The sequence below is a fragment of the Lissotriton helveticus genome, chromosome 2_1 (genome assembly GCF_964261635.1).
Source record: "Lissotriton helveticus chromosome 2_1, aLisHel1.1, whole genome shotgun sequence".
NCBI classification, from domain to species: Eukaryota; Metazoa; Chordata; class Amphibia; order Caudata; family Salamandridae; genus Lissotriton; species Lissotriton helveticus.
The window spans coordinates 1417906477-1417933545 of NC_136059.1; the positions used below are offsets into that span (position 1 = coordinate 1417906477).

General features: G+C 45.6%; 1 protein-coding gene across 1 annotated transcript in view; it reads left to right on the forward strand.

Moving 5' to 3' along the window:
- The window catches only part of DGKQ (diacylglycerol kinase theta), a 1501752-nt gene that overhangs the window by 1065142 nt on the left and 409541 nt on the right, over nucleotides 1-27069 (forward strand). The window contains exon 8 of the mRNA XM_078676348.1: nucleotides 12064-12164. Coding sequence (XP_078532474.1) covers nucleotides 12064-12164 — 101 coding nt within the window. The remainder of the gene's footprint in view (nucleotides 1-12063; nucleotides 12165-27069) is intronic.

Consider the following 27069-nt stretch of genomic DNA (forward strand, 5'->3'; position numbering starts at 1 on the left):
ACAATGATGATGGCTCAGAATTTGTTGATGAATATATTCTTGATCTTGACAAGGACGATCAAGATATTGAATCCTTTCTCTCAAATGAAATTGATGGTCCTTCATCTTCAAAAGATAATATTTTGGATCCTTTGGGAGAGGAAATGTTCTCCCCCTTTATTATTAAACACCCTAGGAGCTCTGAGTGGACCCCACACGAGCACGTATCCCAATTCATAACCAAATGGATTAGGAACCCATTAGAGAGAGAGACTCGCAATCTCTTGAGAGCGGAATGTAACAGACCTTCTATTGAAGGTAAAGTATGTCAAAATCCGAACCTTGACCCGGAATTAATTACCTATCTTTTTAAACTAGGAAGAGACCCACGTAAAGGCTTGGAAAGATCACTTAAGATTTGCCAGGATAAAGTCCTTGACATCCTAGGTCCTCTAACAAAAATAATTGACGCAGCTGAGGAAAGTTACCTTAATAGTTGCCCTCTTGATACACACTCCATTCGCGGATGGAGTCAAAGGGCTCTAGTCCTTCTAGGAAACGCAAATGCAGGACTTAATTGCGAAAGAAGAAGAGTGGTTCTTACTAAAATCAGCGATGTGAATAGTGTGGAATATTCAGACCAGCTTCCGACTTCTTCCCGCCCAACCGATATTTGGGGCCCATACCGACAATACATCGCGAACCTCACTCAGAAGACACCATCCCAGTCACTTCATCCTATCACACCGACAGGGGTGGGCTAGGGTGTGCACGGCGCGGGCGACACATTCGGCATTGCATTACTATGCGCGTTCCCCGCGCTTGCCCCATGCAGCAGGCGGCTGAGTGTATGTTGTCTGGAGGTACACAGTCATTTACTTCAACTTTTGTGTTCCGGCACTGTTGGTCACCCACACACTACCTAATGTGGCGTATGGCACGTCACCGCCATCGGCCCAATTCGTGCTATGCTTTGTGGCGATGTGCCAGGGTACATTTATCTGTACATTTCATTGCCTTTTTTATACAAACTTGCGATTGTACTTTATTGATCCCCACTCACGGTATGCGTGGTTTATGGTAGTACTTGTTATGCCTGTACTGAAAACGTTTCTCATTGTGTTATAGGATGCAATGCTAACTGGCTGGCTGTACTGGTCTTGCAATCTGGCTGATATGATTTTGTTTTTCTTTTGAAATGTTTCCCTTTCCCTTTTCTTTTTCTGTGATGTTGATTTTTGTCTTATGGTTTAATGTTACTGTATTTAAAAACGTATGCCTCTGGTACATTCTAAACGTTCAAGTTGCAATCCTACGCCATTATTCACCGTGTGTTACTACATGTGGCATCTGATGATTTCTGTATTTGTTATGTTATTTGCTTTTCGACTGTGGATTGCTTTTTGCGACTCAATAAAATACTTTAAAAAAAAACGGGAGGTTTTATCCTGCACATGTCAAGCACTCGTGGCAGAATTTGCAATATTCGCGAGTGCACATCCCTTTGTTAAAATCCCAACAGGGGCCCCCTGTCCCAGATTGTGCCTTGGGTACCCCCACTCCTCCTTGGGTGGGACATCCCTGAAAGGGGCGGCAGACTATAGGCAAGCCACTAGCTGTTAGGATGGTCTTCCTCAATTTCATGACCCCCATGGTTTGCTGCCATAGATCAGAATCCAGTTCCCCCCCATTTTGCTTACGGATTCCAAGCCAGACACACCTGAAATTCTTAATTGTATGGGCCTAGGCATATCCCCCACCTGTGAGTTGGGCTTTCCCTACTACAGCCATGTATTTAAACAAAACTACAAAGCGCTCTGGGTATTTCTCGTAGTATACACTGACATAAATCAGAAAAGCCGCAATCCAATTCTGTATTGTAAAGACGTACCTTACTGTGGAGGAGTCTAAGCATCTCCATGTACACCCCCTTCCAAATGCGCTCTTTAGTTGCTAACATGAGATGAGCTATCAGTAGCTTAGTCATGCTCATATAAGATAGGTAACCTTTTTATCTTACGTTTCTTGCTTGCAAGCCCCACCTTCTTATCACCTGCCTCAACTGACCCCACACTATCTGCCCCTGTGCTTGCGCTCACCTCCTTTTTGTTTGCACTGCTGCACTGCCCTGGGCCCTGTCCAGCTCCCCAGTGCCCATTTCGACATCAGTCACATACTTTCCCTTACACAGCCTTCCCCTCTCCCTTCCCGGCAAGCCTGTGGATACCATCTTTGGAGTCCCTAATGCATCCTTGCTCTTACCTGATGCCAAGGTTAGTGCCCTGGCTGCTGCGGTCCACCCCTCCAATGGCCGCTCCTCCTCTGATCTCCTATGTGGCCATTCTTTTTGCACCTGAAACACACAGGATACTTGATTAGTGGAGCCCTACCACCATCTGGCTCCTCGTCCTGCACTTCCCCCTCTGCCAGGCTATCCTTCTCATAGTCCAATATTGGGCCTCCCAACAGGTCTTCCACATCGCCCCATCTAGGGCCCACCCCGGCATCCCACTTGGAATAAGATCCTGTATTTGCAGCTGTATTGCGACTCGCTGAGCCCAGGGGGCGCTCAATTAATATGCCGCTCCACCGATACTAGTCGCCTGTCTGGAGTCTCATATGTACCAAAGGCTGTCCTTGACCTACCAGCTGCTGGGGCCACCAGGGCCATGTTGGACCTTTGTATGTTGGCCGCCAAAGGATCCCCTGCCTCTGTCAGGGGAACCGCACTGGGCCCAGCCCTCTCTCCCCTCAATGTTGACAAGCCGCCCCCAGTCCGGAAGTCCACGCTGCTCTTTAACCAGCAAAAGAGATGACAGGACTGGTGTGCTCGTACCCTGTGCCTGGCCTGAAGAGTTCCTTGCACCCAAAAAATGCTCTACCTACCCACTCCTTGTTGCAGAATCCTGCATTCCCCCGTGATCCCCCACTCACCTGGCCTGGGACCATGACCCCAAATCCTCTTCTTTCATAACATCTTTGCTCCATTATAACATGGCCGCCACATACACGGACGTTGGTCCCGCCTGGTTGAGGCAAAGCTCCCCCTCCTCCCACTGTCCCTCTACTGCCCCCCCTTGCTGTGGCCCCCCTGCACCCCATTGGAGGGACCCACCTGTTCCCACGTATGCATCCACCTGCACCACCCTGTCTAACATTCCACCCCTCACAGGCTCTACCCAGTTTTCAAAAATATCTAGGCTACCCAATCAGCTGTGTCCCCTGCTAGACTGAGGAACCTCCTGTCTTCACTTCTCTCCCTGACACTCCCACCCTTCTTTGCAGTCTTTAAATCAGTCTGACACTTTCCCCCAGCCTGCTGGCTCTCCTCCAAACACCCTTCCACGATTTAGCTGTCCCCCTAGCTCTCCCCCCACCCTGCTTCACTTTGCATTACGACCTCCCTGGCCTCCTGTCCCTCGAGCAGCTCCTCCGTTGCTGCCTGCTTTTGTAGGCCCCTCTCACCAACAAACTCACGGGTGGCACTGCAGACGTTTTCCCTGCTTTTTTTAATAGCAGCACTGTATGCGCTTCTACCATGCTGCTTGGCCGCTCTGCCCCTTCCCTGGCAATACTGGCCCCCGCTGCCTTGGCCACACCAAAAACCAAAATGCCCGCCATCCCCCTAGCGGTCCGTCTTCCCCTCTCACACGCATCGACGGCCTTTACTTGGGCCACAGCCTGACCTAAGCCGAAAGGCCCGTCCCCTCCTCACCACTCCCCGATGGGCCGCGCTTTCAATAACAGTACAGCCTCCTTCCCTTACCCAGTCTGCATTGACATCTGCCAACTGCCACTTACATGGGAGGGAGCAGGCCATGACTGCGGCAGCAATATCTGCCGATGCCCACCTAGATGGGCGGGTCGCCTCAACGGCCAGCCTCCTGCAACAGCTGCATCGCTTCCAAGAACCGAGCGTCGCTAGACATCAATAAAATGCAGTAATTGTGAGGTACTGAAAAGGAATTGTGCTACTCTAACTACTTTTTAAAATTCACACATATGCTGAAAAAAGTCACAGATATGCTTCCTGCCACTAGCCACCAGGTAACCTGTACCTAAAATGGTGGCAGGGAGCCCAAAAAACCCTTAAATATAGCTTGGACTGTAATTGGGCTGCATATATAGCCCAAAACAAAATGGCAGTCACTGCCCCACCCTCCCATTCTACCCAATGGACAGCGAACCCGCTGATCAGCTCCTCCCCAAATTCCCCGTGCGCAACACCCAACGGGAGTAAGTACCGACACAAAAACTTGTATGACTTTGGAAGCCCCCGCCTTTTCCCACTAAAGTAAATATCTGCCAAGTTAACTAAGATATTCAGCGTCTGTCTGGACTGAGGCACTAAATGCAAATACTCTGTAGACTTGGTGTCACTGCCCATGTGCCATGTTTATTTATTTAATGATGTAGCTAGTCATTTGCTATTATGCAATACCTAAAATATATAAATTCCATAAACATTTTGGGGGTGAAATTTAGCAGCATTACCAGTGCCTCTCATGCACGCTTTACAAGAATAACGTAAACGGTATGTGATTAGGACCTTATGACTGGTAGGTGTATTCAATGTAAATACTGTACCACTTTCGACATGGATGCTTCTGAAAATGCATATGTTGGGGAAACAACAACTTAAGCAAATACCCGTACTGGATGTCTTAAATTATCCATTTAAACCAGCGATACCAAACGAGGTTTCAACTTTTAGAAATAATTCGGTGTAACCGTAGGAGAGAAGACCATGAGGAGTGGTAGACAATTTGAAAATTATGGGAGGATTTCTAGATACAGGAGCTTTAAAAAAATTCTGTGTGGGGAGGGCAAGTGCAGGGAGAAGCCATTTATGTTTACCATTATACAAATAGCATTTTATTAATGGAAATGTGACCACAGTGTTTAAATTGTTTGTCAATGGTGCACGTTTCCATTAAATGTGAGCCAGTAAGCACAGTGTGGGTACGATGAAGGATGGGAGGAAGAATTTGAATAGTAACAAACATGCACTGCAACATATAGAGCAGATGAAAAACAAACGCAGTTATTTGTTTGACATTTTGTCAAATTGATGATGGGATTTTGCATTGAGGAAGGTCACGGACCATGAACATCCGCAGTATATACAATTCCTTATCATGATAATGACCATACGTTTTTTTTGAAGACTGAAAAACTGTTTGGATGGCACATATTGTAATGAAAACCGAATGATAAATTCTATGTGAGGCAATGAGCTCTGAATAGTTGAAGCTTGGTAAATAAATCTTAGCAAACCGTATTAAAGTGTGATCATATTCTTATTGGGCATGTTAAGAAATCCTGATATTGTAACATGGTACCGAGCACTTCGTGTTTGATGCCACTAAGAAATTAAATGGACTGTTCATGTATGTCTTTTGAAGCTGAGAAGAGTGAAACTGCGAACTCTACCATGCAAGGAAATTATGGAATATATATGAACATTACTACAGGGTGTGTGAGAATATATATATATATATATATATATATATATATATATATATTAATCTTTTTATTAAACAAAAACAAAATAGAGCATCAGGTGGCATGCTTTGTTTCACAGTGTTCAAATATACAATACCAAGTACAGAATAATATCATAGAATAACCCTTTGGGATCACGGAGACTCCAGCTCCGCTGACTCCACTCTGATGACAGAAGGGGTACATATATCCGCCCTGTGACTGGTCCAGGCAGCCCACACCTTCCCCCACTTCCGGGTCACCCCCTAGCAACATATACTGATCTCTCCCTAAACATGCACCAGTCTAAATCATCCATCCATTTCCCAATCTGAGGCGCCTGACTGGCACCCCACAGCTGGGCAATGTTATGCTTAGCGATCATGCACGCCAGGGTGACCCATTGTTTCCCGTACGAGGTCAGGTTTGTAGGCTCCCAGACATTCAGGAGACATCGTGGGGTCTCCAACGCAACCTCCCCCCCATCACTTCTCGTATCTTATCATGAATTTTACCCCAGTATTCCTGTATGTCTACGCAGTGCCACAAAATGTGCATGAAGGTCCCAATCTCTCGACAACTTCTCCGACACTCCCCATTCGCCGCCAGTCCCACCCTCACTAACTGAGGTCCTGTGGTGTAAGACCGGTGGAGAATCTTCGTGTGTGAGAATTGATCAATGACCGAAAGCTCCTTCCTCACTCATGAACATCAGCAGGAAGTAGATGGCTGTTATAAAGCATGGTTCAGTAGGTCTCTGCACCTTTAGAAGAAATTATGTGCCTCTGTGTTGGGTTAGTGGGTTAGTGATACCTACAGTTGCCAGCAGAAACAATCTGTGCAGTAGCAGTAGCTAACTCATTGAGTGCAACTGGATTCCCTGTAATTCCAAAGAAGCTCACTATACCTAAGCAGTATGGTGCCATAGGATACTATAGACTACAATTTGGGAAAGTGTGCATTCCTGTAGCAGCAGCAGAAAGCTCGCCATCACCATTGACAATGCAGGAGAATGTGAGTAAGACCCACTTGGCCCCACGGAATCACTAAAGGATCACCTGAAATTGGGTCACTTGAGACTTTCACATCTATACAGTGGTCACCTGAAGTACCGATGCAACTACTTTCCTATCATTTTACCAAAGAGGACATCGTTGATTATCTTATAAAAAAGAATCGTGCTCCTATCTTTCCAGGTACATCAGACAGGTGTTGTAGGAGGTGTTGCCTTTTGGGAGACTTCCGACATATTTGGTGGGATTGCCCCTCCATTAGGCCATTCTGGGAGGAGATCCTGGCTCAGATTAAATCCATCCTGGGATACCCTGTCCTGACTACGATGGCAGAAGCTCTGCTGGGCATTAGGGACCCCCTGCTGGAGCACCAGACCAGGGCCGATAAAAGAATTATGTGGCTATGTCTGGGGGCTGCCAAACTGGCGGTGGCGAATGCATGGAAGAAGAGAGAGGCGCCAGCGATGTCCCTATGGCACTCCCGCCTATGGCAGCTGCTCAGCTTGGAGCGTATGTCTGACATATCCCGAGCAGACTTTAAGAACTTTGAGTACCGTTGGGGACCACTGGTTTCATTCCTCTCGAAGGGCTTGCCATCTGCGGTATGCCCCTCCACTCTCAGGGCCATGCATCTGTTCCAGATTTAGGGATCACATACGGTTGACACTCTAATGTATGGCAACTCCACCACTGGGGTGAGGGGTGGGAGAGGGAGTTTGGGGGGGGGGGGAGGGGAAAGTTGAGGGATTCGGGTTGGTTCATATTTGACTCGAGATATAATGTCCACTTTTAGGTCTCATTGAGCTCTGAGAAACAGTGCTGGTCAGGCGGGCTCGTTGGCAATCGGTTGAGCAGGGGAGCTGGGAGAGCACACTCAGTACGAATACACTCATGCAGCACCACTGCTCTCAGGAACTATCCCTCATGGGTCGCACTAGGACTCTACCTCGTCCGCCCAGAGACTGAACTCTATGAACTTATGGCGGACGGGCCTGTGGTACTTTGACACCATGGGACGCACCGACCCTCCCACTTGCCTATGTTGTGAATGTTGAGCTCTATATTTCGGAGGGCCCCTGCGTGGGCTTATTGGCGGATTGTGCCTTGAGTCTTTTGATGTGGAAAATAATAAAATCTGTTTGAAAAAAAAAAGAAAAAGAATCGTGCTCCTGAGTTCTGGAGATCAGAGTCTAAGTCTCACACCCTTTGGTGAGGTTATGCGGATTTGTCTGTAAACATTTGCCTAGCTCCTAGCATCATTTAGGTTCAAATTGAAATAATATCAGTACTCCCAACCCTGCTGTCTAGATATGACCTCAGACCTGGCCTTGGGGGTAGCTCTTTGCATTCAGTGTTTCATTCAACTATTAATCAGTGACAGTCTGACCCCTCTTTTGGTGATCAGCATTCAACATTTATGAGAATTCATTGAAACATAATATTACCAAAGAAGAGTTCTTTATTTTCATCGGTCTGATGCATGCGGACGGAAATCTAGTCAGTACCTCACTAGCCGATCATGTGACTCAGCTCATTTCAATATCTTTGTAGCTAGCTTGGGAAATCAAATCAACTGATCCATTCCTGCATGAGGTGCAACATATAATACCTCAGTGATCCTAAAACAGCATTAGATTTCAGCTCCAGAAACAACCTCCAGTTTGTAAATCATCCAGTTTTGAGAAAGTTCCCTTGATTATAAGTTACACCTTTCTAAGAGCTGTGTTACTCATATGGCATTCTTCATAATCAAGTGAAGACTAATTGTTAGAAAATAACTATTCTGTTCTCTCTCCTTTCTCCTTGTTGAAAAGAATTAGCAAAACATTTTTAAAGGAAGAACATAATCTCTGAAAAAGATGAAGCCACCTCATGGGGGTGGAGAAGTCGAAATGAGTTGTGTGAACAGTGACTTATATCGGCAATGTTTTGTATTGTACTCATTCACCCAAAATGCTCTTGGTACTGGGAAGATATTGTCACTATAACTAACAACACAAAGAGGTTCTAAAAGCCCTACAATAACAGATTTTAAAGAACCTTTTCTTAAATGAATGAGAAAACGAAATCCCTCTCAAGTGCATGAGGGAGGAACCTCCCACGAGTCAATGTAAGAACGGAAAAGGATTGATCACACATTCTAGATTGTTTGAGGGAGGGAATTTTGAGGGGCAGTGAGCTGGAAGAACATGTGTTGGAAGGAGGTTATTTACTGATACACTTGAAAAGAAAGGAAGATGATTAACAGCTTGTGATTCAGTGGGCAATGCATAATACCTAAAAGAGTTACTTGAATAGTGAGCGACTGAGGTTGCATTAGACAGTTTGCAAAAGTGAGTACAACATGGTATGTCTGTCTGACTGCCTGATTCTGAGGGATCTGCAGATGGTGGTTCAGTTTTTTCACACCTAATTAAATAGACTTACAATAATCCAGACAAGAGGGCAAAAGCACAAGAATAACAGGTATTTTCTCAAATCCTGTTTATGATATTTGTTTAACAACTGTGAGGATATAGACTTAGTCCTGCTCAAAATGTATTTATGAACTTGAGGGAAAAATCGGAGTGTCCGTTTAGGCCTACCGGCACCTCGCATATTTCAAGTTAAGGGACATATCTGAAGCCCTGGGGAAAGCATTAAATAGTGATTAAGAATCCAACTAAGTCCTTGCTTGAGCAGTAGTGATATTAACATAAGTAGTTTCCGCGATTCCGCGGGTAGCAGTGTAGAACTGCTGTAATCAAATGTGATGAACCAGTTAATTGTGTCCATTGCCGTGCTGAAGCAGACTGATATTAGTTGGATCACGGCACGAAGAAACTATTCATGGCACCCCTGCCCTTCTCATCAGACAGTCAAAATCCTAATGTTTCAAATTAAGCTCAAGTTTTACCTGCCCAGGATGCTTTCAATTTTCACAAACAGAAACCTGGGAATTACAATGGAGATATTCTGGACCGCACCTAGGAACTGTGGGAACTCCACCATCTTCACCAGACCTACATTAGCCAATAGGAAGAGGGTGATGTCTTTCAGAAGGCTTCATTCTCAGCAGAGTGCTCCAGTGGATGGCAGTTGTTTTGGAACACATTCTACTCCGTAATACCTAGCTAGCAAAATATTATAGGTGTTGTAGAGCCATGTAGTTAACATGCATTCTAAAACATTCATATTTATTTAAAAATTGTAACAATAAAAACATTGAGGATGTTTTGTAGAGAAATATTCTGAAAACATATTCCACATACTAATGCTGATGCATTTCCTCTTCAGTACTCTCAGCCTTCTCATCTGCTATTCTCACAATTCGTTTCTAATTAGCCGCCATCGTTCTTTCCTGCCACACCAATACACGTTGGTATCATCCTTTAGTTTCAGTCTTCTGTACTGAGGCAACCAAGCAAGCAATCCAGTTCTTAACTTGTGGGGGCCAATAACTAGGCAGCCAATGGGGCATTGAACAACGCATACAAGATAGAGTTCCCTGTACGCCGTCTTTGTCGACCTGAGGGCGGCTTTTGATCTTGACCCACGTAATATCTTGTGGCAAGTTCTTGTAGGGCTCGGGATGGCACCTGAGCTGTTGAGCCTAATCGTCCGCCTACATGAGGACACGTTCGCTCGGGTCCGGTGGGGGCGTCAGGGGGTGGTTACGGAAACCTTCCCGGTTGAGCGGGGAGTGAGGCAAGGTTGCGTCATGGCGCCTACCTTGTTCTCGCTCTTCGTGAATGGGGTGGCGGAATACCTCTCCCTGATCCCGACTGATGCCCCTGCGATGTGTGGTGAGCGGGTCCCGATCCTCATGTTAGCGGACGACACCTTGATATTGTCAAAAACGCCAAGTGGGCTCCAGCGCGCTTTAAAGCGCTTTGAAGACTTTTGTCTAGAAAGGGGCCTTGAAATAAATACGGCAAAGACAAAGTTTATGGTTCTCAGTGGTCGTACATCTCTTGGGTCTACTAGACCCTTCAGAGGGATGATATACATGAATGGCTCCCCGTTGGAGCGAGTCGACTCCTTTACCTATCTTTGGGTTACCCTCCAGAGAGATTTGGGCTGGACCAGCCAATTAGATATTGCAGTGCTAAAACACCGCCAGCAGGCTGGCATTCTTCTGAAAAGGTTTAGCTCTTCAACAACAAAGCCCATTAGCCCACTATTGGAAGTCTATGGGATGAAGGTGCTAAGTTCAGCTCTTTACGGCGCCGAACTTTGGGGCTTTCAGAATTTGAGAAACCTGACGCTAGCAGAAAATGAATTTCTGCGGAAAGCAACTAGCGTTCCTATAAGTACCCCTTTAATACCTCTTATGTGGGACCTTGGGAAAAAAGCAGTTCAAGATCTTGCTTTTTTGCGGCCTTTGTTGTACTGGAGCAACCTATGGACCACAGATGAGCTACAGCACTATGCACAGGATGTGAGGGAGATTATGGCTATGGACGGCTGTAAAAAAATACACTGGCTGAAGTCCACCCGGTCCCTAGTATATAGACTGGGAATGAGGGAACTATGGGATGACCCGGTAAACGCTGTGTTCACCTCCAAGAAAATCCTGAAAGAAAAGTATTGGGAGATGGTAAATGCAGAAATTTACACAAATGGTCTCTCCTCACACTTAACAGGACACTTTCTGGAATTTAAGGCCGAACCGAAGCTGGAAGCATATTGGGATGCCATAGAGAAACAGCAGGACCGTAAACTCTATTTCCAACTTATAGTAGTCTCCCTCCCAGTTAGGTCTTTCACAGCCAAATGGGCAGGTGAGAGTGGCAAGGACAAATGCCCTAAGTGTGGGAAAAAACAAGAGACAATAAGTCATCTCATTTTCTTCTGTCCCTTATATACTGTCCCTAGAGCTATGTGGGTTAAGCCAATATGCAGATTGCTTGGCATACGCAGACATGCTGAGGCTCTAAGAATCCTATGTACAGATTCTAGTCCTCCAATCGCTATTGCTTTGGCTAAATTCTTGAAATGGGCTTGGGTAATCCGCATGCGATTAATTGCAGTCGTGCCTGAATATTAAGTACCTACCACCGTTAATTATGTGAAAAACACGGGGGATGCTTTACTTTATGAGTTATGTGCGATATTACCCTCTTCTGTATGAATAATGAAGGTTTTTTAGGATTTTATGAAATTGTAAAAAATTGATATTCGGCAATAGTCTGTAATAGTTTAATCCTTTCTTAGGTATTTATTGTAGTGTTTTTATGGATTTTATACTGGAAAACTATGGTTTTTTATGTATGCTTTTATAACTTAATTGTCGAATAAAGCTTTTTGAATGTGATAGAGTTCCCATACTGTTACTTAGCAAATGTGAAAGGAAATTGAGCATGCTGTGATCTGTTGTGTGAGATCGTTTCTCTCAAATGTTAGGAACCACTGGTTCTTCTTGTTGACACACAAGCCTAGAGTGCTTGGCTTCCCTGGTGTAATTCGAGGCTCTTCCCGATTGACTATGAAATGCAGCCACTGCTCGGTGGATGCATACTGAAGCCATCACTGGCCTGTGGCTAGCACTTCTTACTCTGATCCTATCCCTTCACGCGGATGGTAAAACCTCTTCTTTGTCTTTCAGGCAAGCAAACTTTGAAGATATTTGACGGGGATGATGCTGTAAAACGCAGCCAGTTCCGGCTAATTTCTGTTCCAAGGATTGCAAAACATGAAGAAGTTGTGGTAAGGGAGAGTCTTAATCAGCTTGAGGCAACTTTCATCTTTTCATGACTTATCGGAAACTAGGGAAATCCGCCTAACACTTTCAGAGCAAGTCGTAGTAAGCATGTGGTTTGTAGATGACTAATGCTCTTGCACACAGTGAGTGTATTTATGAAACTTAAAAATACAGTCATACGCTAGTCTTTTTAGTTTCTGGTTTATTGTTGGCAAGTATTTAATGAATACATAAAGACTGTATCTTTTCAAAAGGTGATTGCTAGAGCTGCCATGTTTTCCGTTTGCTTGTATGTGACATTTACAGTTTGCTATTTTGCTTCAGTTGAAAGAGTATTGCCCTATGTCTGCCACTTTGAGTGACCCTATATTCCGGAGCTTAACCATATTTATATGTATCTAGCAACACCAGGACTTATCCCTCATTGTCCTCATTGTCTGCCTGCCTCACACCCCTTCACCCTCACACACACTCACCTTCTCACCCCCTCACCCCCTCACCCTCACAGCCCACTCACCCTCTCACCCTCACTCACCCTCACCCTCACACCCCCTCACCCACCTCCTCACCCCCTCACTCACCTCCTCACCCTCACACCCCCTCACACCCCCTCACCCGCACACCCCCTCATCCTCAAACACTCTCACCCTCACACACCCTCACCCGCACACACCTTCACCCGCACACACCTTCACCCTCACACACCTTCACCCTCACACACCCTCAGTCACCCTTGCACCCTCACACACCCCCTCACCATCACACACCTCACCCTCACACACCCCTCACTCACCCTCTCACCCTCACACCCCAGCTGACCCTCACACCCCTCATCCTCACACCCCCTCACCCTCACACACCCTCACCCTCACACACCCTCACCCTCTCACACACCCTCACTCACCCTCACACACCCTCACTCACCCTCACACCCTCACCCCTCACAGCCCTCTCACCCTCACTCACCCCCCCACACACCCTCACCCCCCTCACCCACCTCCTCACCCTCACACCCCCTCACCCCCCTCAACCTCACACACCCTCATCCTCACACACTCTCACCCTCACACACCTTCACCCTCACATACCCTCACACACCCTCACTCACTCTCACACACCCTCACACACCCCTCACTCACCATCTCACCCACCCTCACCACCCTCTCACCCTCACCCACCCTCTCACCCTTTCACCCTAACACACCCTCTCATCCTCTCACCCTCACACACCCTCTCACCCACCCCCTCACGCTTACACCCCCTCACCCTCACACCCCCACATGCCCTCGAACCCCACACACCCTCACCCTCACAAACCACCTCACACCCCCTACTCTCACACCCCCTCACCCTCAAACCCCCTCACCCTTACCCCCCCTCACCCTTACCCTCACACACCCTCACCCTCACACCCCCTCACACCCCCTCACCCTCACGCACCCTCACTCACCCTCACACACCCTCTCACCCCCTCTCACCCCCTCTCACCCTCACACACCCTCTCACCCTGACACACCCTCTCACAGCCCCTCACCCTCACACCCCCTCACCCCCACACCCTCACCCTCACACACCCTCTCCCTCTCACACACTATCTCCCCCTCACCCTCACACCACCTCACCCTCACAAACTCACCCTCACACCCCCTCACACCCTCACCCATACACACACCCTCACCCTCACCCTCACGCCCCTCTCCCTCACACCCCTTCACCCACACCCCCCACACCATCGTCACCCACACCTCCATCACACTCACCCTCCCTCACCCTCACCCTCACACCCTCTCACCCTCACACCCCCTCACTCTCACACCCTCACAGCCCCTCACACCCCCACCCCTCACCCCCACCCCTCACCCTCACAAGCCCACACCCTCCCCCTCACACACCCTCACACCCCCTCTCACCCTCACCACCCACGCACCCCTCACCCTCACACACACCCTCACACCCCCTCACCCTCACACCCTCACACCCCCTCACCCTCACACCCCCTCACCTTCACACCCCCTCACACCCCCTCACCCTCACATCCCCTCACCCTCACACCCTAACACCCTCACACCCCCTCAACCTCACCCCCCCTCACCCTCACACCCTCACACCCCCTCACCCTCACACCCTCACACCCCCTCACCCTCACACACCCTCACACACCCTCACTCACCCTCACACACCCTCACCCTCACACACCCTCACCTTCACACACCCTCACACACCCCCCTCACCCACCCTCACACCCCCTCACCCCCTCGCACACCCTCACTCCCCTCACACACCCTCACTCCCCTCACACACCCTCACTCCCCTCACACACCCTCACTCCCCTCACATACCCTCACTCACCCTCACACCCTCACCCTCACACACCCTCACACCCCTCACACCCCCTCACACCCCTTCACATCCCCTCACCCCCTCACCCTCACACCCCCTCACCCTCGCACCCCCTCACCCTCACACCCTCTCACCCTCACACACCCTCACACCCTCTCACCCTCACACACCCTCACACAATCTCACCCTCACCAGCATAGCATAACAAAACACAGCATAGCATAACAAAGAAAAGAATAGGATAGCAAAACATAGCATAGCATAACAATACAAAGCATAGGATAGCAAAACAAAACATAGCATAACAAAACAAAACAGCATAGCAAAACACAACATAGCATAGCATAACAAAACACAACAAAACATAGCATAGCATAACAAAACACAACAAAACATAGCATTGCATAACAAAACATAGCATAACAAAACAAAGCATAGCATAACACAACAAAACATAGCAGAACAAAACATAGCATAACATAACAAAACATAACATAAAACAAAGCATAGCATAACAAAACATAGCATAACAAAACATTTCAGAACACAACAAAACATAGCATAGCATAACAAAACACAACAAAACATAGCATAGCATAACAAAACACAACATAGCATAACAAAACATAGCATAGCATATCAAAACACAACAAAACATAGCATAACAAAACAAAGCATAGGATAGCAAAACTAAACATAGCATAGCATAACAAAACAAAGCAGAGGATAGCAAAACAAAACAAAACAAAGCATAGCATAACAAGACATAGCATAACATAACAAAACATAGCATAACAAAACACAACAACACATAGCATAACAAAACATAGCAAAACACAACAAAACATAGCATAGCTTAACAAAACACAACGCATAGCAAAGCAAAACATATAATAGCATAGCAAAACATAGCATACCAAACACAACAAAGCATAGCATAGCAAAACATAGTATAGCAAAACAAAGCATAGCATAATAAAACACAACGCAACACAACATAGCATAGCATAACATAGCATAGCATAACAATGCATAGCAAAACAAAACAAAACATCGGATAGGATAGCAAAAAGAAACATAGCATAGCATACAGCATCACTCCGCACCACCACAGCTACAGCATCACTCCGCACCACCACAGCATCACTTAGGGGCACCACAACATCACTATGTGCTACCACAGCACCACTGAACGCCACAGCATCACTCGTTCGCCATCACAACAGCACTCAACGCCACCACAGCATCAATCCGTGCAACCATTCAACAACACCTGGTTCAAATATGTTCTCTCAATGTTTCAAGCTTTATTACAAATGTAACAAAAAGATGTTAATATTTCACTTCTGTTCTTGGATTTTCGTCACAATAAAATACACTGAACATAATCTTCACAAAAGTTATTTACAAAACTTTAAGCTATTGCCATTATAAATTACAATAACTTTTATTTAAGTATTAATTATTGAAAAAGAATTAAAAGCCATTGTTATTTGTAATATCAATACATGTAAGTCATGTAAATACAACACATATTGCATTACCAATGCTATAGGTGTCACATTTGCGAAAGTTATAACTATTGGCATTGTAAATGACAAAGCTATTAATTTCGCTATTTTCAAAAACAAAACATAAATAAAAAATGTGTAATTTATAATACCAATAGCTCAAACTTTCCTAATGCGAGACCTATTGCATTGCAAATGCTTGTTTCCAGCATGCCATCAATGAGGTAGCTTTAAGATTTGGAACTGGTCGGGAACCAGCAAGCTCCTTCCTATTTCCTAAGGGAGTTCTTCTAGGGTACCTTCTCACATGTTCTTTAATAATATGCAAGGTGTTGCCTGAAGTTTAGGATCAATTATCTGATGGTTTGTGGGCCCCCTTTATGATTTTTAATATATGCAGATGATTCCATATCATTGGTTTGTATGGAGATCCCGTTACATAGGATACTTGGTGCATTCCAAAACTATTGTCAATTGGAAAGTCTGGAAGCTAATTCTGCTAAATGTAGGCTAAGGGTAGGTTGGAGATAATGCTTACAGAACAGAACCTTGTCAGTAAATAATAACATGTTAGAGCTTTTACATTTATTTAATTAGCTAGGTTTTAGGTTTTACGTGATGGTTTGGTCAGCCACCAGGTAAAGAAAGTAGTTATCCTGAGAAAGAGTGGGCAGTGTCTGTCAGCCTTTAACTTCAAGTTGAGCTTAGGGCATTTGTCAGCACCTCTAGAGCTGTTTAGAACTAAAGCAATTGTTGGGTCTTTCTGCGGGGCTCAGATTTGTGGTCTTTTGAGTATTAAACATTTGTCTACAGCACAGACTGCATCCCTTTGAATGTTAAATGAAGGTCGAATGAACTTCCTGAGGATTGGGGTAAAGGATATAAACATGCCAGGGGCATTAACCCGCCCTTTGATTTGCCAGGCAATCAGCAAATGAAGTCACCAGAGTTTATCAAAATACCCTTTTCTACCAGCTGCCTACGCTGGTTCTTTTCATTGGGTAGCACATTTTAAAATACCTTAAATACACTGGGCCTCAGTGACATTTTTGTTTGTGCACACTACCTGCATCAACCTCAAATCTTATTAAAATCGTTATTGGGAGAAGATTAAATGTAAGACCAAAAATTACAAGCTCAGCATTTCATTGTGACCAACCATCTTTGTTGCAAAGCCCTACAAAGATGTGAGATTTATTTTGACCCAGTTATCACCATCAAACTGGTTTCACTATCTTAACTTTTGAATTTGTATCATACCCCTGCATAGTTTTCCGCTCTGGTCCTTCCACTCCTCCACTGGACATGTTGTGGATGAAATACACTTTTGTTAATATGTGAAAATATTATCAACCATATCTTATCTAATACAAATGAGGAAGAGTATTATGAATCCATGAGTCATAACCCACTAGGTGTGTTTCCTCGGAAAGGACAAAATCAGGATTATGCTTATGGTCTGTCTCTAAAATCAAATAAAACTTTACTTCGGTTTGGTTTGCAAACCATAAAAGTACAATATACAGCAGTCCAAAATTCATTATTACAAGGAAAAAAAATCATCATCAACAAGCAATAATACTGATTTAGCAGTAAATTATCACAGTACAAATTATGCTAAAAATGTAGTACACGCATAAAAAAGATTTTAGTAAAACTCATTACTACTAATCCAAGCATTTTCTGTACTTTACAATTGATTTCAGAAATTCTAATACAAAAAGGATGCTATCACTATGTAGTAATTGTAAATACATCATAGCAGGTCTAATCTGGCAAAAATTACGTTTCTTTAAAAGTGGAACCATATAGCGTTTGCGAGGAAATTCATAAAATTTGCATAAACACATAAAACTTTCTGTCGCAGCCGCAGGGAGCTGCTTCTTTACTAAAAGTGTTTTTTTGTGGCCTAGCAAGCAGATAATAAAATTGGTTCATTCGAAATCTGGTTAATAAACATTTCTCATACGAGGTCAGGGAGCCCAATAAATAAGGCTCAGTATGTGGAGTTGTTTTTAACATAACGTATGTCCTGACACTCGGTTTCTGAACCTCTGTGGCTTCCCTCATCGTTCTCCTTTCTATGAGGAATGCCATTTTTATAGCCTCCTTGTCCTTCTTATTAATACAATCAGGAGTTTCAAATAACTCTTCCCCCCCCTAGGCTTACAAAACTTGTCTTCAAGTATTTCAGCCAGGGTATAGCATATGAGTTGTCCATAGACAGACAGTCTTTTAGAATCATATGCGTAAGTGAGATATCAAGGGTTAGCCAAAGTTTTAACCAGCAAGACAGTGGGCGCCGTGAAAAATATCACTGACATACTGGACCCCCAGCTCTTCATGAACAGCTAAGTTAGATGTACCTTGCGGGAGACACAGCAGTCGTTTAAAAAAAAAAAAAATTCTCTGCGGTCTGAAGTTGCTCTCCTCTAATATACCCCCAAATTTCGCTGCCAAATGTTGCTGTAGTCACTGATTTTGCATTGTATAACTGCGACATTGCACCGGTAGGCTTTTTTCCCCAATTTAGATGCAAAATTAAATATTGATGCATTCACCCTTGCAACATCCCCTTTCTTTTTTAAAACATGCGGGCCCCAATTTAACCTGTTGTCAAAGAGGACTCCAAGATAGGAGAATGTGCTGGATGTAGGGATTGTTGCATTACCCACATTAAATTGGAAATTCCGTCTTGGTGGCTTGCCTACCTGCATAATGAACGATTTAGAATTGTTGATTGATAAATCCCTGTCTGTCATGAAGGACTTAAAAGGAGTTAAAAGAGCTTTTAGGCCTTTTTTGGTCCTAGATATGAGGACAGCGTTGTCCGCATATAATAGGACCGGAAGGCCCCGCCGACCAATTCTAGGGCAATCAGCCCCCACCTCCTGTAAAACGCTATCTAATTCATTAATATAAAAGTTAAACAAAAAGGGAGCCAAAATACCTCCTTGTCGGACTCCCCTTTTGATATTAAAATCCTTCGTCACACTCAGATCTTGAGAAAATCTAACGTTTGCTCTAGTATGTCTATGTAAATCTTCTAGAAAGTTCACGATGCCATCCTCTACCCCCTTTGCCCTCATGAACCGCCACAGCTTCTGCCTGTTCACACAGTCAAAGGCTGAGGACAGGTCCATGAAGGCAAGGTGGATGGTCCCCTTATATGCCACTGTATATTTACTTAATATTAAAAATAGGTTGAGGCATTGGGTGTAGGAAGGTGGATACCTGACTATGGTTACCCCAAATGTTTTGCCTTGTGTTTAGCTGGTTTTCGACTTAGTTGGCCTGGGATCCTGCTAATCAGTGCCCCAGGCTATCTGCTCTCCCTATAAAATGGACTCCATGTACCTTAGGTACATACCTAATTGGATATTGGGTCACCTTATGAGCCCCTGAACAGTGTACTATAGGTACCCAGGGCATAGGTGCATCCAAGGCCTACCAGGGGCTGCAGCATATCTTTTGCCACCCCTGGCTGGCCATCCAAACTGACCCAACTGGCTGATCACTCAGCTGGGGCAAGGTCGTGTAATCACCCCTTGCTTAGATATAGTATTCCTATGTCTAACCTTATATCTACTTCTAAATCAGTTGTGAGGGGGGGAAGGATCACTTGTCCTGCTAACCTGGATTTTACAGGTAGGTGGGATGTCCCTTGGTAAAAAACCCTCATGCACGTGAGTAGGTGTTATTCTAGTAGCGGTATATCTTGGTTCTCCGCTATATTACTCTCGTGTCTGCATAATCATAGGGTTAGTAGGTATGCAGCCTCCGCCTGGAGGTAGTAACCCAAGGTTAAAAGCAGTAGTGTCCAGTGATAAGTGGTGATTGTGAGATTAAAATAACTCGGACAGCCAGATTACGATATTTATTGTTCTGGATTCGAGTTAAGTAGTGAAAATTTATAGTGAATATGCGTAAAAAGAATTGTTAAGGTTCTCACGCTATCGATTTTCAAGGGTTTAAAAGGTCGACATGTTTCAGCCCTATTCGCCTAGAGAGGTCAGTGGGCTTTCTTCAGGACCGTGTGAGAAGTGAATTGTAAAGCAACATACTAGTCCTTTACACCTTTGAGGTCAATATTGTGCCTGTAAATACAAATGGTGTAGATAACCTTGGGGAAGGTGTTTGTAAAGGATACACGACGATTCTGCAGGAGCGTCAGGAATCCGAAGTATAATCCACAGCCTTCCCCTGCAGCCTTCCGACTCTATCAAGCACTAGAGCACAGGAGGCAAGCCAGGGGAAAACAGGGAGACAAAACAAGGAAAGGTTGGGGTAACAATTGGGTGTTGAGGGTCTTCAGACTGGTCGTCTCAACCTTCTTGTGGGCTTGGCAATCAAGAGAGACTGTAATGCAAAGAGTTATATTCTTAAATCTGAAGAGGACAGTCACATTCCCAATTACACAACATAACCCTGCATACCTAGCTGGTTGTATGGTAATGTCCCTGAATGGATATGGGAGAACCTCTGGAAATGGATATAACTGGAGCTGCAGTGAAGAAGACAAAACCCTCATAAGTCTAATGACTCTATGTATACTTGTGTTATGAGCAACTAACAATATATCCTGCTCACTCTGATCTTCTGTCTTAACTGCCACGAAGCACACCCCAAAGGTTTGTTTGAATACAAGAACTCGGTTGCCAATATCCTTGATAGTGGGAACAACATCTACAATAAACAAAACAGAGAATCAAACACTTCAATACAGTCTTCCTGATACCAATTACAATGTGCAGCGCAATAATGCGCTGTTACCGTGATTCTAGAACATGTAGCTGTAGCCCAATCCTCACTGGTCCACGCAAGATACCAAGTCCAAATAGGTGAAATATATCACAAGAGCTGAATGACCCCAAGGAAATGGTGTCAGAAGGGATGGGCAGGGGTAAAGAAAGGCCCTAACTGACTAAGGTAAGAGCACCGGTAACAACCCGGCCGCCAGCGGAGAAAAACCCGGCTGGCAGCGGAGCACCCCGGTGTAGGAGAAAAAAGGAGGGGTGAAGGTTTGCCCGGCCTGTCAGCGGAGACAAACCCGGCTGACAAGCGGAGCGGAAATGAGGCCAACAGCAGAGAGAGGATGCCCGGCTCGTCAGCGGAGCACAAGCCCGGCTGACAAACGGAGCAGTACTGAGGCCAATGGTAGGGAGAGGAATCCCGCCGGATGGCGGAGATAAACCCGGCCGCCGGGCGGGACACCAGAACACTGGAAAGGCAGTGAAATCGGGATACGACACGGAACGTGTCAAAATACACAAGTGCGGTGGTAATGCACTTGGCAAACAAGAGAGACGGGCTGCGGAGGCTCACAAACGAACCAACGGAGCCGAGGACACTCTCGATCCGGAAGAATGCCAGGACGTAGGAAACGGAAGTCAGGCACAGGAAGTCAGGCAGCAAACGAACCCAACGGAGCTAGACGCAAGAACGTGAAGCGTCGCTCCCTGGGTCAAGGAAACCTAAATAGTGCACAATTAAAGGGACAGCGCACTGGGAGGGGGCTTGAGGCATGACAGTGTTGGGACATAAGACAACAGTGTGCATTGTAAATTCATGTGCAACTTATAAAATGGCAATACTTTATCGATCACTACATCTTGCAGTCAAAACCACATACTCAAATCACCGGTTGTCCACCTTATTCATGGTCTGATGCCAGTCCCATTGAGTAATGTTCTTGTCTATATATTTTTACTTCGTCATGGTAACTATGCTTAATTGTTAACTCAAATATTTTCTTGTTGGTGCCGTCTTTTATTACGCATTATTGTGTGGCAGTCAAAAATGGGGTACTAGGAGGCTAGTTATTCACATTATGTTGTGATCATACAGTAATTGGTGCTAAGGCGCAATGTTTTGTGTGTACACTCTGTCTATTAGATATTAGAGTGGAGTATTTTTTCCAATTCCATCTGATGGCTATACGATGTGCTTACAATCTTATTTCTAGCGTTTATTCAAAAATAATGCAAGCCCCAGTCGTAGCGCATTTGCAAGCATGCCTCAGACTCGTCATACTATTAGCGGCGACTCCACGTACCTCTGCACTGTTATTACGTGCTTCCTCAGGTACCAGGGAGTCTCTAGGAGGGGGCCCTTTTCTAAAAACAATGGTAAGGGATTAGTAAAGTATTCGGGTACTTATCCTTTGGGACGCCGGTCCATGCTCCGACTTCGCTCGTACCTGTCGCTCCACGCCTCCCGCGATGCTTGTGCTGACTCTGCCGTCCTGGACCCGGTAGGGTTCGTGAGCACAGCGGGCTGTTAAAGCTGCTTCCTCGATTATGGACATTGTAAACAGACTATGGATTTTCGTATGTGTTTCGACATCAGTGTACATTCTACAGTTTTGTTTTATACTCCAGCGTATGTTTCTTTTTTCAAATCCTTCTTTGGCAATTTATTAAAAAGTGATTAGACTCAGTGTACGCCGGGGCAGATGTTCGTGAGTTGTTCATAGTGATCCCCTTACTCTTCGCCTAGTTAATTAAGCTGCGCTCTGTTGGCGTCTGTTGGCAGTGTGTCATTTTTCATAATGACCTATAGTTTTGAATATTAGGCCGATAGGTATAAGAAAGGATTTTCGTTATTCATATCTATTCATCAGGCAGTTAGAATAGTCTCTGACATATACTCTTTATTTGTTAATGTGATTGTAAGTGTTGTTCATATATGTACATCTCTCATTGTCTTTTTCATTCTCTTATCTGTTTAGGCTGGCCCATGGAATGTTATCATTAAGTCCTCGTACATCGGTGCCCAATCTGTGAACCCACCTTTGTTCTTTTTCAAAAAGAATGCTCTCAGCATTGTGGTCCTTGGTTTTTAGAGTTTCCAAAATCTAATCACTTTTTAATAAATTGCCAAAGAAGGATTTGAAAAAAGAAACATACGCTGGAGTATAAAACAAAACTGTAGAATGTACACTGATGTCGAAACACATACGAAAATCCATAGTCTGTTTACAATGTCCATAATCGAGGAAGCAGTTTTAACAGCCCGCTGTGCTCACGAACCCTACCGGGTCCAGGACGGCAGAGTCAGCACAAGCGGCGCGGGAGGCGTGGAGCGACAGGTACGAGCGAAGTCGGAGCATGGACCGGCGTCCCAAAGGATAAGTACTCGAATACTTTACTAATCCCTTACCATTGTTTTTAGAAAAGGGCCCCCTCCTAGAGACTCCCTGGTACCTGAGGAAGCACGTAATAACAGTGCAGAGGTACGTGGAGTCGCCGCTAATAGTATGATGAGTCTGAGGCATGCTTGCGAATGCGCTATGACTGGGGCTTGCATTATTTTTGAATAAACGCTAGAAATAAGATTGTAAGCACATCGTATAGCCATCAGATGGAATTGGAAAGAATACTCCACTCTAATATCTAATAGACAGAGTGTACACACAAAACATTGCGCCTTAGCACCAATTACTGTATGATCACAACATAATGTGAATAACTAGCCTCCTAGTACCCCATTTTTGACTGCCACACAATAATGCGCAATAAAAGACGGCACCAACAAGAAAATATTTGAGTTAACAACTAAGCATAGTTACCATGACGAAGTAAAAATATATAGACAAGAACTTTACTCAATGGGACTGGCATCAGACCATGAATAAGGTGGACAACCGGTGATTTGAGTATGTGGTTTTGACTGCAAGATGTAGTGATCGATAAAGTATTGCCATTTTATAAGTTGCACATGAATTTACAATGCACACTGTTGTCTTATGTCCCAACACCTAACCCAAGGTTATCTACACCATTTGTATTTACAGGCACAATATTGACCTCAAAGGTGTAAAGGACTAGTATGTTGCTTTACAATTCACTTCTCACACGGTCCTGAAGAAAGCCCACTGACCTCTCTAGGCGAATAGGGCTGAAACATGTCGACCTTTTAAACCCTTGAAAATCGATAGCGTGAGAACCTTAACAATTCTCTTTACGCATATTCACTATAAATTTTCACTACTTAACTCGAATCCAGAACAATAAATATCGTAATCTGGCTGTCCGAGTTATTTTAATCTCACAATCACCACTTATCACTGGACACTACTGCTTTTAACCTTGGGTTACTACCTCCAGGCGGAGGCTGCATACCTACTAACCCTATGATTATGCAGACACGAGAGTAATATAGCAGAGAAACAAGATATACCGCTACTAGAATAACACCTACTCACGTGCATGAGGATTTTTTACCAAGGGACATCCCACCTACCTGTAAAATCCAGCTTAGCAGGACAAGTGATCCTTCCCCCCCTCACAACTGATTTAGAAGACTATATTTCAAGGAAACTGGATGGATCACATACATTTCCTTCTCCCTTCTCAATGATTGATGAGTAACCTTATATCTAGACATATATACACCTATAAGTGACTCCTATGGCAGGCCTTAACAATCCTGAAGGCAGAGTGCTTGGTTTTATGTGAGATGGTGCTCTAGCATGAGCTGAGCCTGTCTGCAGCTTTCGGAACCATGTCCTTATAGCTGTTCTAGGATATTTCCATACCATATACTCTTAAGTGTATTATGAACCTCGCGGTCAGACGCTAACTTTGGTTTGGCTTTATCAAAACATGTTGTGTAAGGTGTCATACGCTTTGGAATACTACCCCCTCGCCAATTCTGGTGACGGGGGTAGCATTCCACCCTTCTAGAGGGAGAAGACATGTTACTTCCATTAATCCCGGTTAAAGTTAACCAGAGCCTCAGCATCACAATATGGATGCTGCTGCCACAGACACAAGTCTGACCTCCTGCTGCTGGGAGTCCTTCCAGCGAGGGAGGCTTGGACAATAGGTTTCCTGTCACAGGGAGGTGCTAGCACCACCCCAGACAGGCTATAGTGTATTGGGGCAGGGAGGGCTGAATGAAAGGAGAAACTGCCTGGGGCACACAAGGTGTCCCATGCATAGGCCAGTTCAAACCGGTGCTGGGGCACTTCAGCCCCAGCTCTGGCGCGAAACTGGACAAAGGGAAAGGGGTGTAACCACCCCCTTCCTGGGTCCCACCCATAGGAGGGACCTAGCAGGTAATCCAGCCCCTAGATTTGGTATAGGTAGGAGCTGAGTCCCAAGACTTTAGATAATCCTGACTGAAACTCTGATACGAAACTCTGGACCCTTCGACATCCTACTCGACGTAGAAGACTGAAGAATCTCCCTTGTGGTCAAGGAGTGACCACCCTGTGCAAGCAGGCACCATCAAGCGCTCAACGGTTTGCTTTGTCGTTGCTCCCGCCGGAGCTTGAACACAGAGCCTGACAAGACCCGGACTTCCAGACATCCAACAGCCCGATCCACAGCCGCAGCAAAGCTGAGACCCGTGGAGGCGACGAGAGACGTGGGACCGGCCATCTTGGAAAGCCAGCGAAGTGCTTTCCGTGCAGCTTCTGAGGCCCCCTCGAAGTTGTGCATTGGGAATTGAGAAGCCCCAGCCCCGAGCATCCATTGCACCTAAGATCACCTCTCCACACTCACCGAGTGCTGCGTGGGGCCCTTTTGCATTTTCCTGCTCGACGCGTCTGTCCGGTCACTTGCCCGTTGGCTAGTGGCCTCTGTGACAACGAACCTTTGAATTTCCAATGCTGGTTTGGTTGCTCCAGACTGGCCCTTGCTCCCCTGAAAAGGAGCAGCCCATCAGACCTTGCTGGTCTGATCCAGAAGCCATCTTCGAATCCTGCGCGGTTTGCATTTGCCAAGGCCTGTTTTTTTCTTTTCTTTAACTTTATTCATGATTGCATATACAAATAAAATGAAACACATTCTTCATACTGTTCCACAATCCCGGTTTTCTCTTTTCGCCCCAACAGCAGATACCTCAAAGCCAGTTCCCCCCCCGCATAAAACACGCAGAGCTTCCAAAGCCGCAGCCTGCTCTTTCAATTGCTATCAAGTACGTCTGTCTCTGGGGGTTACAGCGATGATCGCCTACAATCACATAAGTATTTATAAAAGAAGACCCGTACCCACCCACTCCACCCCAACTATCCCTCCCCCACCCTCTCCATCTCCTGGGCGCAAAAACCTCTCCTTTTCATGTTGTTACAGCTTATATTAACAGGCCCTCTATTAATACGACAATAGAAACATAACTGCCTGCTCTGACATTGGCATGACTCTATCCTAAGCGTCTTTACTCAGTCAGTGTCGTGTGGCCTGTTCACCTGCGACTGTGCTGGGTCCCGCCCATCTATATCCAGTATCATGACTTCCCAGTCCATCGCTATGGGGATCTTTCTTTTCCCTGTGTCTTCCTCTCTCTTAAGGGCGATACCCTCCGCCCGTCCCCATTTCACCATTTCCCTTCTCCATGTCTCCTCACTAGGCACCCTGGGGGATTTCCACCTCATAGTTATTGCTCTGATGGCTAATCTTAGAGCTAAGTCTATAAATCTTATTTTGGCTTTCAGCGACTTGGGGTGGTGTCGAGCACCCACCAGACAATACAAGGCAGTCTCCTGTATTTGTACCTGTGTGATCTCTCTCAGCGTCTGACATACTTCCCCCCAGTATCACCTCAGTCGTGGGCACGCCCAAAGCATGTGTAGGAGACCCGCCTCGTCCGCCTGGCATCGAGGGAAGTGATGGGGAGAATCTGGGAACATCCGATGGATCCGTTCCGGTGTTAAATATGCCATATGGAGGACCAATGGTCTGGATGAACTTGAATTTCACATTCCGGGAGACCTTTTTAGGGTGCTCGAGCATCGTCTGCCAAGTCTTATCAGTCAGTTCCCCTCCGGCGTCCTGTGTCCAAGTATCCCGTAATGAAACGAGGGGTATTGCTGCGTGCGTCCTAATCCCGGTGTATAACCATCGCACCAAGTGGCCCCCTGTCCCCATATAGTACATCAGGTGTACTAATTCGTGTTGTGGTAGCTGGGTACGTTGTGGTGCCCATGTTGTCCGGATGTAGTGGGATACCGTTGTAATAAATACTGTCTAATCGAAGTCCCAGTGATCTGTACAAGGGTGTCATGGTCCAATAGTGTATCATCTCCGAAGAAACTCCCTATTCCCTCTATTCC